The following is a 13,369-nucleotide window of genomic DNA, read 5'->3' on the forward strand; positions in this document are numbered from 1 at the left end:
GAGCCATGTCCTTTGTATGAGTTCCGATTCCGCGCCAAATTCATGCTGGCGGAGCTGAGAAACGTTGGCCCCTAGTTACCGATGCAGCAAATAATCCATAATTCCAGTCGCATCATAGAGGGGCTATGCTGACGGACGGAGGACACGGCCGGCTTTGACGGTCGATGAACACCTGTTATTGTGCACGGTCATTATAAATATCCTCTCTTCGCAGCCAAGTTTCTTGGTTGGGAGATTAAGCATCTGCTCCTCACGCCTTCCCCCACTTTTCATTCCTTCGCTGTATATCCGCCTTTCATTTTCCTTGGTCAGGTACAATGACCGCCCAAGATATCACCTTCAATCCCCGAACGGAGCTCCTCCCCAATATTGTCGACCACTATGCCAAAGTGAAACCAGACGCGTTATATGCAGAATATCCCAAGTCTCCCTTGACCTATGAGCATGGATATCGCCAGGTCACCTTCCGAGACTTGGCCAATGCGGTCAATGGCGTGGCCGCCTGGTTGACCGAGAAATTGGGACCTGGGAATGGCGAAATCCTGCCATATGTCGGTGCTAACGACGTGAGATACCCGGCCCTCGTGCTGGGTGCTGCCAAGGCCGGATATGTCGTATGTGAATCTATCCCCCCCTCCTCTCTCTCTGTCTGTGAGTCCCGACAGATAGTTGACTTCCTTAGATGTTTTATACGTCTCCTCGAAACAGTGTCGTAGCCCATGAGAGCCTATTCAAGGAATTAAATTGCACTAAATTCCTATCACCTACCCCGCGTCCTCCTCCAGTAACTGCCATCCTGGATGCTTTCAAGATGGACGTTCTCGAGGTGCCGAGTGTAGATGAGCTGTTGAACACCCCCTACCCCCATTTCGAATTCTCGAAGACGTATCCAGAGGCGGCCGGGGAAAGACTTGTGGTGGTGTAAGTTGCTCCTTTGTTAACATGGACAATCTCTTGAAACCTGGCTGGATTCTTAACTGCTCCTCTAGGCACACATCAGGCTCGACCGGCATTCCCAAGCCGATCTTTTGGACCCATGACGCTGGCAACAAGAACATGGAGATGGGCATTTTAGACGCACCGGAGGGATTTGAGGCCCAGGATCGTTGGATGATGACCAAGAGGATCTTCTCGGCACTACCACCGTTCCATGTAAGTGAAACTTCTTTTACTCTCCCAGCACACAGATGAGTCCATGTCTGCAGGTCTGACGAACTTTCAGGCGGCAGGCTTGGCCATGCTATTGTTTCTTGTTATGCCTGTAGGCGGCACGGTCATCTGTCCGACATCCGCTGGTCTCCCATCCGCGGCAGGTCTGGTGGAGGTCATGAAACACACACCCGTTGAGGCGGCCTTGGTCGCTCCGTTTATGGTCCTGGAGCTGGCACAGAGCCCAGAGCTTCTCGAATATTGCAGTCAGCATCTAGAGCTCCTTGCGTATGCCGGCGGAGATCTACCCCAGGCGATCGGCGACGCGGTGGCATCCAGGGTCCGCCTCATCAACCGATATGGAGCCTCGGAGATGGGCCTGCTGAACCTGGTTCATTCCGACACCTACCGAGACCGGCTCAAGGACTGGAGATACATGCACTTTCACCCTGCCCTAGGAGCCGAGTTTCGCCATGTGACTGGAGACGAGTACGAGCTGGTCTTCGTGCGCTCTCCTGAGCGGGAGCCCCATCAAATGATGTTCACCCTGTTCCCAGAGCTACAAGAGTATCACACACGGGACCTCTTCATCCGGCATCCGGATGAAAGCAAGGCTGACCTCTGGCGCTATAGCGCCCGAGCAGATGACGTGGTAGTCTTCCTCAACGGGGAGAAGACGAATCCCGTCTCAATGGAGCAACACATTACTGCTTCCAATTCGGAAGTGACTGGGGTTCTCGTTGCTGGTGCCCAGCGGTTCCAGGCCTCTCTCATGATCGAATTTGGTGGTAAGGATCTAAACCCCAGCGAACGAGCCGCTGCTATTGAAAAGCTCTGGCCGAGTATTGAGGAGGCCAATGCCGTCTGCCCGGCACACGCTCGCGTCGCGAAAACGCATATCTTGTTCACCACGTCTGAAAAGCCGATGCTGCGCGCCGGCAAGGGTACAATTCAACGAGCTGGAACTTTGGATCTGTACGCGCAGGAGCTTGAATCCTTGTATGCGGACGCAGATCGATTGGCGTCCCACACAGATGGCGAATTGGCCGGTCCGGGTCGAGTCAACGATGCGCAAGTGGTGTCGGACTTCATTCGACAGTCCCTAGTTTCCATCGCAAAATGGGATAATCTCAGCGACGAGGACAACTTCTTCAACCTGGGATTGGACTCGCTGCAGGCCATCACAGCAGCTCGATGGCTCAAGCGCGGCTTAGACTTCCCCAGCTTTACCACGAATCTGATCTATCTCCATCCGTCAGTTTCGGAACTAACGCAGGCTGTTCTTCAGCTCCAGCAACATCACGAGGCTTCCGAGGAAACCAAGAAAGATGCACAGCTTCAGGCTAGAAGCAGCGTACTGCAAGAATTTCAAGACATGCTCAAAACCTCCGAGGCCCAGACGGTGGTCCTGACGGGCTCCACCGGCACTCTGGGTACATACCTATTAGACTCACTGCTGAACAATCCCTCAGTGGCCCACGTCCACTGCCTGAACCGAAGGTCTGACAGCCGTGCCATCCAGCACGAGAAGAGCAGTTTCTATGGCTTGGGCTCTTCCCTCGATTCTTCCCGCGTCAGCTTCTGGACTGCGGATCTCTCGCAACCAGACCTCGGTCTCAACGCCGACGTCTTCAAGACCCTCCAGAAGACCACAACTCTCGTGCTCCACAACGCCTGGGCCGTCAACTTCAATCTTTCCCTCTCATCCTTCAAGCCCCACTTGGCAGGGGTCGTGAATCTCGCCAACTTCAGCTCGTCCGGCACCCAATCGCCCCGTCTCTTCTTCATCTCCTCCATCAGTTCCGTAATGGGCCATCGCACCGCATCTGCTGTGACGCCAGAGGAAGTGATCCAAACGCAGGGGCCGGGCCCTAACAGCTACGCCGACAGTAAATATCTCGCAGAGCAGCTGCTGGACAGCGCCGCCCGGGAGCGTGGTCTCCCGGCCTCAATTGCTCGAGTCGGCCAGATCGCCGGCGCAGCGCGGTCCCCCGGCCTCTGGAACAAGTCCGAATGGTTCCCCAGCTTGGTCCTCAGCTCCCTCCACGTAGGCGCCATCCCCGACTCCCTCGGACCCGCCCTGGACCGAATCGACTGGGTGCCCATCGACCTCCTCGCCGAAATCCTGGTGGACCTGGCGCTCCAGAAACCCTCCTCCCGGGGTCTCGTCGATGTCGCCCACCCACTCAACCTCTCGCCCACAACCTGGGAGGAAATCCGCCCCGTGGTCTCCGACGCTCTCTCCACCTTCGCCGGAAAACCCCTTGACGTGGTCCCCTTTTCGGAGTGGATTTCGCGCGTCCGCCATAGCATCGAAAGCACCGGCGGAAGCCACAAGTCGCTCGATGCCGACGAACTTCAGACTCTGCTGGCACAGAACCCGGCGGCCAAGTTGCTGGATTTCTTCGAGACGTCGGCGTCCACCTCCGAGCCGGGCAATGTGCTGGACACGCAGAAGACAGCGCAGCGGAGTGAAAAGCTACGGGCTGTGGACGCGATCAAGCCTGAATGGATCCGCAAGTGGGTTCAAGAGTGGTTGTAAAATGCCTTTCTCTTTATCTCATGTGATATTGGCCACAGGGACATGGTTTACAGACCCAAATGGTGAGAATAGGGTTATGTTTGATAAATAGGTCGATGGATAATTTAATAAGTCTAGCGGACTCAGCTTGGTCATTTGGATTTGCGCACCAGTTTCGTTTCATTCTTCAACACTGTAATCAAAGAACGACACATGCAGTGACATCAGTCGTATCATGGATGAAACCATCTTCTTGAAGTGCCCTATCAATCCATGTTCAATCTGGTATTTGTCCTGGTTTTATTGGCAATCGAGGTTTATCGGGAAGGGACCTAGTGCCATGTCAATATCGTCTCTTGATCGAGCAAGACAATTATATATTCACTTTCGATGCCAAGAAGAAAAGGAAGAAAATAAAAAGATGGTAAAAATCAAAAGTAATCTCATTATATACATGAAAAAGAAACTCTCTCCCCAAGGAAATCATTCTATCGTTCATACTCCTCATGAAGCAGGGCATCCGTGTTGGCAAACCCCTCGACCAGCTTCAGTCCGCGCAATCTCTCCTGCTCGATGCGCTCCCACGGCCACTCGTCCGCATCCCACGACTCGACATTCGCCTTGCGTTCCGCCTGCAGCGTCTCGCGCGCCGTCGGCGCCCCGTCCTCCAAATTCAGCACCTCGCGCACCAACGACCCGTCCACACCCGACGCCGAGGCCGCAAGACCGTCGCCCGCCGGCGTCCCTACCCCCGACGTCCCCGGCGTCTCCGACACAGCAGACAACTCGGTGCCCTCCGGACGTGGCGGCAGGAAGCCACTAGCGCGCATCACCCGCTCAGGGGGAACCGTCAGCCGACCCTTCTTAATGACATATTTACTCAGCGCAGACGCAAAGAGCGTACGCTTGCCACCCTTCCGCGGGGCCGGACGCAGGAAGAACGTGAGGATATACATCCACTTCTGGTCCCAGGCGACGAGCTTGGACTCGATGTCGTAGCGCTCGAAGGGCTTAATTTCGCGCTTAAAGCTGCAGTACACGGAGCCGAGGGCGATGTAGATAGCCTTGCGGGTGGGCGCGGGCTTACCCTCGATGCGACTGGCGGCGAGGAGCTCCTCGTCGAGCTCCTTGCTGACGATGGTGGAGCCCGGGGTGTAGAGGCGGGTGGCGAGCGCGGTCCGCGCGATGTCGAGGTCGGAGAAGTAGGTGCTGTTGGACTTGTGGAAGTTGTAGTCGGTCTCGAGGATGGGGGCGCGCGAGCTGATGCCGTAGGTCGCGAAGGCCGGGTGCGTGGGCTTGCCGCTGTGGCTGGCGATGGGGTTGCCTTTGGGGAAATGGGGGTAGCCGGCCTTCCAGCGGATGTTGGAGACTAGGTGGTGCAAGATACGGATCTATGATTGAATTAGCATTTATCCCGGAAGAGAGGTGTCATGGGTTAGACTTACATGCCATACAAAAGGAAGGTTCTTCAAATTGATGATGGCGAGCACCAGGGCCAGCGTCTTCCAGGACAGGATAGGCGGCAAATTTGATAGGAGCTCCTGCGGGCTCAATGACTCTAGAAGACCCATTTTTGAAATAGCAAAAGCGCCAACTTGTATAGATTCAATGAATTATGAGAAAAATCGGGATATGCGCCGAATCCGAGCCCCTGACCGCCCTGCTTGCGACAATAATGTTTATTTGTCCCCGCGGGGATCCGTTCGGGGTGGACAAAGACAGCGACGCGAACAGGCAAAAGAGCGACACGACTACGGCAGACCGCAGAATGGCGAGCCAACAAAAAAGGAGCGACGAGAGCAAGAACGAGGCCAGAATGCGGAGGGAAAAGAAGAGAAAGTGTTGGGAAAGTCAAATCCCCATCCAGGCCGAGGTCCGTCTCACGTGCCGATAGCTTATCGGTGACGCAACCAATGCAGAGTGACTAACTATACAGACAGTCTCGGTTGCAAAATAAACACATATCGCTATACAATCTCGCTGGAAAACATCCCCTCTCGGCCCTTAGAATAACGCCATGCAGTTCGGAGGGCTAGAAACCCCCTGCGCATGATTCAATGGGCTGCTCGACACGAAAAACGTCCACCGCCCCAATTGCTTGCACGTTTCCGCCAACCCGTCGAGATCGAACATCTCTCCGATCGCAAGACCCCAGCCCGTCAGCAGGTGGTGATGCAGGTCAAACTCCGGGTTCAATGGCGGGAATACCTCGAAGCTCACCGCATCCGAGGCCACCGCCGCGAAGTGATTGTCCCACATGAAGCGCAGCACCTGTTCACTCTGCTCGATCCCGGCATGCTTGGGCATCGACTGCTGGCTGTATGCGAGCTTCTGGCCGTCGTCCATCGAGTTCCAGGTCTTGGGGAGGCCGACTCGGAGGAAGAAGATGTCGCCGCGCTGAAACTCGATCTTGCACTCGCGCGCGATCTCCAGGACGTCGTCCAGCGACACCGCATGCTGGCTGAGCGCATTGACGGAGATGCCTTTCTTTTCGGCCCACGAGAGGTAATCAATCAGCACGCCTCGACCGGCAATGCCCTTCTTGGCCCAGTGTCCGATGCCGATGCGCGACGAGTTGGGGTCCTGGATCTCCTCTGCCGTAGTCCCGCCGTAGAACACCCGCCGGCTCGGGTCCTGGTCCGTCGGCGCGGGTGCATTATGGTGGCGCAACCCATCCCACTGGGATGACTGCTGGGGATTAAAGTGGTATTCATCGTCGAAAGCGACGCCCGGCATAACCCATTTAATGCGGTGCTCAAAGGGTTTGCGGCCGAAACCTAGAAAACCGGTGAACAGACAACATCCAGCGCATCATCCGTCCAAACAAAGCAACCTACCTGGTGGGTTCAGGTTCTGAAGATCCCAGTTCAAGCACACCCGTTCCCCCGTCAGGATCTGGGTCTGCGCTGCTTTGGCTACGATCTCGGGCGTGAGAATGCGCAACATGCCGAGTCCCTCCTCCGGCGACCCGGCCGGAGCGGGCCAGTATCGCCGTTTGTCAGGCAGGTCATCGTATGTTGCCGGCAGGTCGTTGATTCCGGACATGGTAGTGGGCTGTCTAGAGATGGTGGGGAGGGGCAAGAGTAGAAGAAGATGACGATGAAGAAGAGAAAGGAGGAGAAGCGAAAGGCGTGAAGTGGGGAACAGCGGAGTAAGTCCGACGCCAACGCCTCACATCTTCTACACATGACGTCGATTCCATTAATCTCTCTCTATCTGCGCAGACAATGAATGCACCGCTTCTACTCGGTCAAATGCTAAAATTCCAGCAGGTAAACAATACACAGAAAAGACACGATCCCGACCCTTATACAGTTCTATTCATCGCAACTTACAAGTCATCCTCCTCCGCCACCTTCCCCTGCTTGTTGAGGTTCGACATCTCGTGCTGCTCCCCTGCGCGTCCTGAGCTGCCTCCCGGGGTCGACATGGCAATGGCCTGTCGCCCCGTGTCTGACGACTCGAGGAACTCTCGCAGGCGCTTCTTGCCCTCGGTCAAGGCCTGGTTCGACGCAGCTTCGGTCATCTTCATGATGGGGCCCCACAGGTTCAGTTGGTAGGTCACGTAGGCTCCGATCGCGCAGACAAAGAGCAGGAAGAAGTAAGCCGGGTTACGGAGAACTGGTCGATGTCAGTAAGTTTCCTGGATAGGGAATCCAGAGGGAGAAAAGGCTTACCAGTCAGGATCTCGTTCCAGCCGAGGGCAAGGAGAATACCGTAAAAGTACAGGGGAACTTGCGTCATGCCGCCGATGGCGCTGCGTTTCGCCTCGACGTACACGCCGTCTGCGGCCTTCTTGAACCGGACGGTGAGCTCCTGTCGCTTCGCATCGCTAAGGATGGTCATCTCTTCCTCCAGACTCTTGCCCTCTTCTTCATCAACTCCGCCAATGGGCGGCAAGTCTTCCTCGTCGGCCGCGGTGGCAGAGCTGGGCGTATGTCCAACCCAGCGGTCCAGCGGAGGTGCAGCAGACGTCTCGGCCAGACGGAATTTGGAAAGGAGCGGGATCAGGGTGAGGGTCGATTCACGAGCGCGAGTGTAGATGCCTTCGATGTCGTCGGTGGGACGCCAGATTCTGGGGACTCCGGCCTCGTCGTAGCGGAACTTGTCCTCGAAGTTCTCGCGAAGCTTCAGTAACAAGTTACCCTCGATCATCTCCTCGTCGATCTTCGCACGCAGTACGCCCCACGACTTCCTTCGGAGCCTCCAGAGACCAACATCGACCTCCTCCAAGCTGGCATCGAAGCTGCTAGCGCGGTCGGTGAATCTGCGCTCGGCGTCAAGAACCGTTTCGACAAACACGTTCCACACCCGATCCCAGAACTGCTTCTCGATCGGCTTGTCGCCGGCTTCCGGAGCACCGCCACCAGCCCGACCCGAGCCCAGCGCGTTGAACTCGAGGCCTACAGACTCGCCCAGGCGGGAATGAACCCACCGCTCAACCCGGGTCGCCAGGCGTCGCATCTCATCCCGTCGCAGCCGAGCACTAACTTCGGCGAGCTCTTTTTCATACAGGGCCAATTCCTGCTTGTAGTCACTCCAGGAGGTACCCTCCATCACGGTGGCACGTGCAACTTCTTCAAATTTCTCCATTGCCTTCTGCGTCTCCTCGTTGACAATCTCGGCAAAGTCGTAGCCAGTGCCCTTCTTCTGTCCTGACTTGACTGCCGAAGACACTGCCTCGCTGAACTCGCTGATGCCGGACTTGTGGGTTGCGTTGAGCTGGCCTTGGAACAGTGCCTTCAGACGAGTATCGACCTTGCCTTCCAGTTCGGCCCGTTTGCGCTGATAGACGCCCTTGTGGTACCGACTGGCGGCAGTCTCGAAGTTCTTCAGGGCCTTGGATCGCGACGATCGCATCGCAGCTCCTAAACCTCCAAGGATCTCGGGCTCACCGAGACGAGAGGCTTGAGACTGCTTGTCTTCGAACGGAATGATGGCTTCATCGAACGCAACCATAACGTCCCTCAGGATCTCGTCGCAACGGAATTGCGCCAGTAATTCTTGCTGTGTGGGAAGATCTAGATCCTTATTGTGGACGATTTGTTCCCAAATCCCCTCTGCGTATCTTGAGAATCCATCCGCCGGGATGCGTCTGTGATACTCCGGGAGGAACACGCCTCCTTCGGAGAACTCGCCCTTCTGGGCATCCAAGCTGGGGTCCTTCTGGCCGTCCCGGAAGCGCAAACTTAGCTTCTTCGTCTCGGTCACAAACTGCTCCGGCTGGTAGCTTTTATGCGGAAGGCCATAGAACTGGAAGTCGAAGTATTCATGTACGTTCGCATTCTCCAGGCCGGGGGGCTTGGATATCGAATCCCACAAGCGGGACATATCTTCCATCAGGGTCTTTTCCAGGTTCTTGAGTGGTGTGGTGCCGACGAAGTCACGAATGACGAAAAACAGGAGGGATCGGTGGGTGGTACTAGAAACCGAGTGTTAGTACAAGTAGCATACGAAGCGCCGCGTTTGCACATTCAGGGGTCCACATACTTCTTGTCCTTCAAAAACAGCTGCAGGTTGACCTCAAACACAGTTTTGAGTAGTCCCATGTTTGCGCCTTGGTACAGACCGACCTGGTGCTCCCAGATGTTGACAATAAGGACTTCACTTGTCGCCAGCGCAAAGAGGGCGGACTTGCGCTCAAAGTCCTGGTCCTCGCCTCTCTCGCGGCCATCAGTACCCTCGACATCCATAACTAGGATGTTGTCTGCCATCGTGGATTCATCATTCTTGTTCTTGGACATCCAGATACCCTTGGTGGTCTGTCGTCTCTCCAGCTCGGACATGACCGAGAAATGGGTGCCGAAGAGATGGTTGAGCAGGGTGGATTTACCGGTCGACTGCGAGCCGAAGACCGAGATAAGGTGGTAGTTGAAGCCGGCGGGGGTGACATTCTCGATTCCCAAGTACTGGGACAAATTCGGACTGGACGTAAGCTCATATTAGCTCTGGGTAAGAAAACCCCTGGAAATTGACAAACCCCCAGTCGCATCATTGCGCTGCGGAAGCAAGCCCCAAGCAAGGCCAGTGGATCAAAAATAAAAAGGGGACAATAGTAAGAGTGAGGCATACTTGAATTCCTTGTCCCCGTCGATCACTTGCACGCCATGCTCGTAGGCCGTCTCATCGCTACCTTCGACCCCTATGGCGGCAAAGTGGCCATTGGTTGCCATGTTGGCAGGGTGGCCGTCGGGCTCCTACCTAGTCGTAAGGATTTCAGTGTTGAGAATAACCTCCGTTCCGAACACTCGAGGTGCGAAATTCGTGGGTCGCGAGGAAAGAAGCACTGTCCGCGGCGGATTTGAGGGGGTTGATTAGGAATAACGTCAGGGTGCGGAAGTGGCGAAGTAGAGATGGGGCGAGGCCGAATGAATGTAAGGGGAATCAAACGAAGCGACGGTAAGCTGTAGGCCGAAAAATGGGGAGTAGAAGCGAGAATCACAAGACAGCTGTCGGCAATAATGATCTGATCTGGTGGCCGGCGTCGTGTGGCCAGACAGGAGATCGTTGTCCGGGGCACGCCTCGTCGCCTGAGCGTCCAGGCCCCGACTCCCGACGCTCCTTCCGCTTCAGGACTAGTGCGCCCCGTGATCGTATCAGGTAAGGCGTGTTGTCGCCAGATTAATCAGGCACTCCGTGTTTCATCCATACAGTGACGGTGGATGCACTTCTTTCTCCTGAGATCTTCTATTTGAATCCTACCGTGCTTGCCTTTATCGCTTTATACTCATACATGATAAATTTCTATCTACAACAAATATGACTGGGAACCTTCCAGAACCATCCCCTCCAATTCACTGTCCATGCACAGCTGTTTGTCGGGACTATCCATTATCTCAGCCATCCACATTTGCACGGCTGAAGAATGGACTGGAAATATAAAACGGGCGCTCGGATGTTTCCTGAGAGCTGGACTGCTGGCCCTGTCGATTACCCAGTAGCGACTGCATTCGGGCCTGAAACATCGGGTTCTGCGCCAGCTTTCCGACCTGAACTGTAGTCTTGTCGTTGAATCGTGCATCGGGCTCGCCTTCGAATGTCGACTCAGGGCCAGCTACCCAGGTTCGCCCGGTCCGAAGACAACTATCTCGCATCTCGTCGGCACTTGAGTTGACCATGCCTCTCCAGAAAGCCCCTTCACCCTGCTTCAGGAGGCCGGCCTGTTCCAACATCAAAGCCGCCGCAGCCACCCAGTCCTGACAGTTGCCAATCCCGAATTCAGGAATGTTGGATTCGTCGTTTCCAAAGTCTGTAAGGAGACGGATCACACGCTCTTTTGAGTCGTTGGAGAAAGTGGCAATCTCACAGCGGCCTCTTAATACCGGATCTTCGAGTGGTTGGGTGCGTGGGTCGTAGATGAAGTCCGTGTCGTTTGGGTTACGAATGTGATGCATTTTGCAGGTTGGGGAGCCAAACTCATATACTGCAATCCCCATGTGAGATGGACCGTCACCGAGAGTGGCGTCTCCACGTCCGTAGACATTGATGGACATGCCATGTGTGGCTGTGGGGGTTGAGGTGTCCATGAGCGATATCGTAAAACAAGAATGCTACCAGGGTTTGTTATAGCTCACTGCGTGAATTACTCGAATTGAAAAGAGTGTGTTTATGCGTACGCAGTGGAGGTTGGCACTGGGTTAAATGCAGAGGGTTGCCTAGTAATATTACCTACCCCTCACTTATTATAGTGCGGCGTAGGCAATTGGCAACTTACTTCCCTCGTGTTTCTTTCAACGAATCCTCGAATGTCAAAATCTTGGATGGGAAGCATAGATTCAATTGTCACCAAAGCTGGACATGGCGAACTTTGGGGCTTCGACTTGCGGAAATGTGATCGCAAGGTGCTGGAGGCCATTATCCAGAAGGTAAGTGGGATGGACCACCAAAACAATCATAAGGACTGACTGGTGTAGTATCGAGACTGCAGTTCCACCATTCCTTCATTGCGGGATTCCGGGGCAAAGATCCAGCTTGCAGAGAGCCTAGAATGGCGACGCTACTCATATCCACGACGTGTCCTTGCTAAGACAAGATCTTTTCTACTAGAACTGGGACTGTTCCGTATCACTCTCCATCAAGGTAGCTATGTGATGTGGGTCACAATTGATGAGGACACCCTGAATTCATCTGCGCTCTTGAATTCAAATCTAGCGTCATCTGAAGGATTTGTGAACTTGGGCATTACCGCCATGGAACTGCTGGCCGACATCCTCTTAGGCCACCCACCTAGTGAATCCTCTGCAGATGATCATCGTGCTTCCTGTGTGGTTGAATTTAACCTACGTGATATTCCCAAAAGCCGTGACATGAAGTACAGCCTTCGAAATAGGATACGCACAGCTATAGCAAAGATGGTGTCTCTAATTCGTTCTTACTACCCATCCTTCATTAGCAAGGCATACATCATCAACCCTTCCGAAGAGTATCTTGCGTATCTGGATGTTCCAGAGCGTCTTTTAAGGGAGACTGTACTGTTACAAAGCCCCAAAGATCTTGGACTCCATCTTGGATCGCAGGTACCACCTGAATATGGCGGTTTCGGGAAGTCATTATCGGAGTCTGATTGCCTCAGGACCTTTTCTCTTGACTCCAAGATGCACGACAGTACAAAGGAAAGTGCAGAGTCTCGGGAGAGGCGAGCCTCTCAACGATTGCCACCGAAAATGAAAAGGATGGAACGGAACCACTGGTCTCCAGTGGTAGCATCGCCCAAACCACAGATGATCCAGAGCCGGAGGAGCCACAACTACGCTTGATCTACTCAGAAACCATCGGCCCACCCACCATTGTTCTCGATCCGGAGGACTTGGAGGCGAGTGAGGACCTCTGTCCCAACAAGATGGGTGCTCGTCTTGTACTCGCAGATTCTGACATGCTGGTGAAATTCGGGCATGGCGTCCGGTTAGCAGAAGCCGAAGCTTTACACCTGGTATCTGTCCGCACGGCAATACCAGCACCGAAACTTTTGAGCGCGTATATCCTAGACGGCACTGGTTATATCGTCATGTCTTATGAAGCCGGTGAATCTCTGGAAAGTTACTGGGACCACTCCTCGAGCACGGAGCAAGAGGATATCATACAGCAGCTACATAGCTACGTCAAACAGTTGCGCGAGATTAAAGGTGACTTCATTGGGGGAATCGATGAATCTCCTTGCCGTGATGGGATCTTTGAAGCAGGTTACGGAGACTACAGACAATACAGCTATGGTCCATACTCCTCGGAGCAAAGCTTCAATGAGGGAATGGTCCAAGCTCTGCGAGATCGCCTGCATCCCAAAACGCTTGAGCGTAACGATGATCCCGAATCTGTGTTTTTCACCGGTGAATATACCCTCTACCAGACTGTTAGGGCACTAAAGGATCATGAAATTGTTTTCACTCATGCTGATCTACACCCGGGCAATATCATTGTTCGGTCTGATGGTACACCGGTTATCTTGGACTGGGGCCTAGCCGGCTTTTGGCCTGCGTACTGGGAATTTTATCGTGCCATGCACAATCCTACCTGGAGGAGATCGTGGGATCGAATGGTGGAAAAGTTCATTCCACCATACTATATTGAATATGGCGTCATGGGTAGGGTGTTCTCTGTCGTATGGAATTGAGAACTATTTCTACTAGCTCTTGAAATTCTAAATCTTCCTTCAAAACTTTTCTTACTCGGGATATCTAAGAATAACAATCTTTGGTTTCAATG

At 54.2% G+C, this 13,369-nt stretch overlaps 5 protein-coding genes across 5 annotated transcripts; 2 read left to right on the forward strand and 3 right to left on the reverse strand.

Moving 5' to 3' along the window:
• Positions 1-317: 317 nt before the first annotated feature.
• Positions 318-3,691, forward strand: P170DRAFT_368643 (NRPS-like enzyme; the record flags this gene model as incomplete). Its single annotated transcript, XM_024844872.1, has 5 exons — positions 318-614; positions 683-921; positions 990-1,152; positions 1,223-3,448; positions 3,512-3,691. 5 exons carry the CDS (start codon positions 318-320, stop codon positions 3,689-3,691), a joined length of 3,105 nt encoding a protein of 1,034 aa, XP_024698956.1.
• A 388-nt stretch (positions 3,692-4,079) lies between these two features.
• On the reverse strand, positions 4,080-6,747 carry P170DRAFT_459299 (uncharacterized protein). The gene is made up of 4 exons (XM_024851860.1): positions 6,508-6,747; positions 5,711-6,447; positions 5,116-5,226; positions 4,080-5,061 (listed from the first exon to the last, which is right to left on the reverse strand). The coding sequence occupies exons 1-4, from the start codon at positions 6,713-6,715 to the stop codon at positions 4,159-4,161; spliced, it is 1,959 nt and encodes a 652-aa protein (XP_024698957.1). The 5' UTR covers positions 6,716-6,747; the 3' UTR covers positions 4,080-4,158.
• Positions 6,748-6,769: 22 nt separating this feature from the next.
• On the reverse strand, positions 6,770-10,152 carry sey1 (dynamin-like GTPase SEY1). Its single transcript, XM_024850232.1, has 4 exons — positions 9,743-10,152; positions 9,161-9,595; positions 7,348-9,092; positions 6,770-7,291 (listed from the first exon to the last, which is right to left on the reverse strand). The coding sequence occupies exons 1-4, from the start codon at positions 9,841-9,843 to the stop codon at positions 7,002-7,004; spliced, it is 2,571 nt and encodes an 856-aa protein (XP_024698958.1). The 5' UTR covers positions 9,844-10,152; the 3' UTR covers positions 6,770-7,001.
• Positions 10,153-10,341: 189 nt separating this feature from the next.
• On the reverse strand, positions 10,342-11,293 carry P170DRAFT_441116 (uncharacterized protein). Its single transcript, XM_024850233.1, has one exon. The coding sequence runs from the start codon at positions 11,194-11,196 to the stop codon at positions 10,507-10,509; it is 690 nt and encodes a 229-aa protein (XP_024698959.1). The 5' UTR covers positions 11,197-11,293; the 3' UTR covers positions 10,342-10,506.
• A 116-nt stretch (positions 11,294-11,409) lies between these two features.
• Positions 11,410-13,277, forward strand: P170DRAFT_417907 (kinase-like protein; the record flags this gene model as incomplete). Its single annotated transcript, XM_024847185.1, is given in 3 exon segments — positions 11,410-11,535; positions 11,584-12,286; positions 12,304-13,277. The coding sequence occupies 3 exon segments, from the start codon at positions 11,416-11,418 to the stop codon at positions 13,275-13,277; spliced, it is 1,797 nt and encodes a 598-aa protein (XP_024698960.1). The 5' UTR covers positions 11,410-11,415.
• Positions 13,278-13,369: the final 92 nt, after the last annotated feature.

The sequence above is a fragment of the Aspergillus steynii genome, assembly GCF_002849105.1.
Source record: "Aspergillus steynii IBT 23096 chromosome Unknown P170scaffold_10, whole genome shotgun sequence".
Lineage (NCBI taxonomy): Eukaryota > Fungi > Ascomycota > Eurotiomycetes > Eurotiales > Aspergillaceae > Aspergillus > Aspergillus steynii.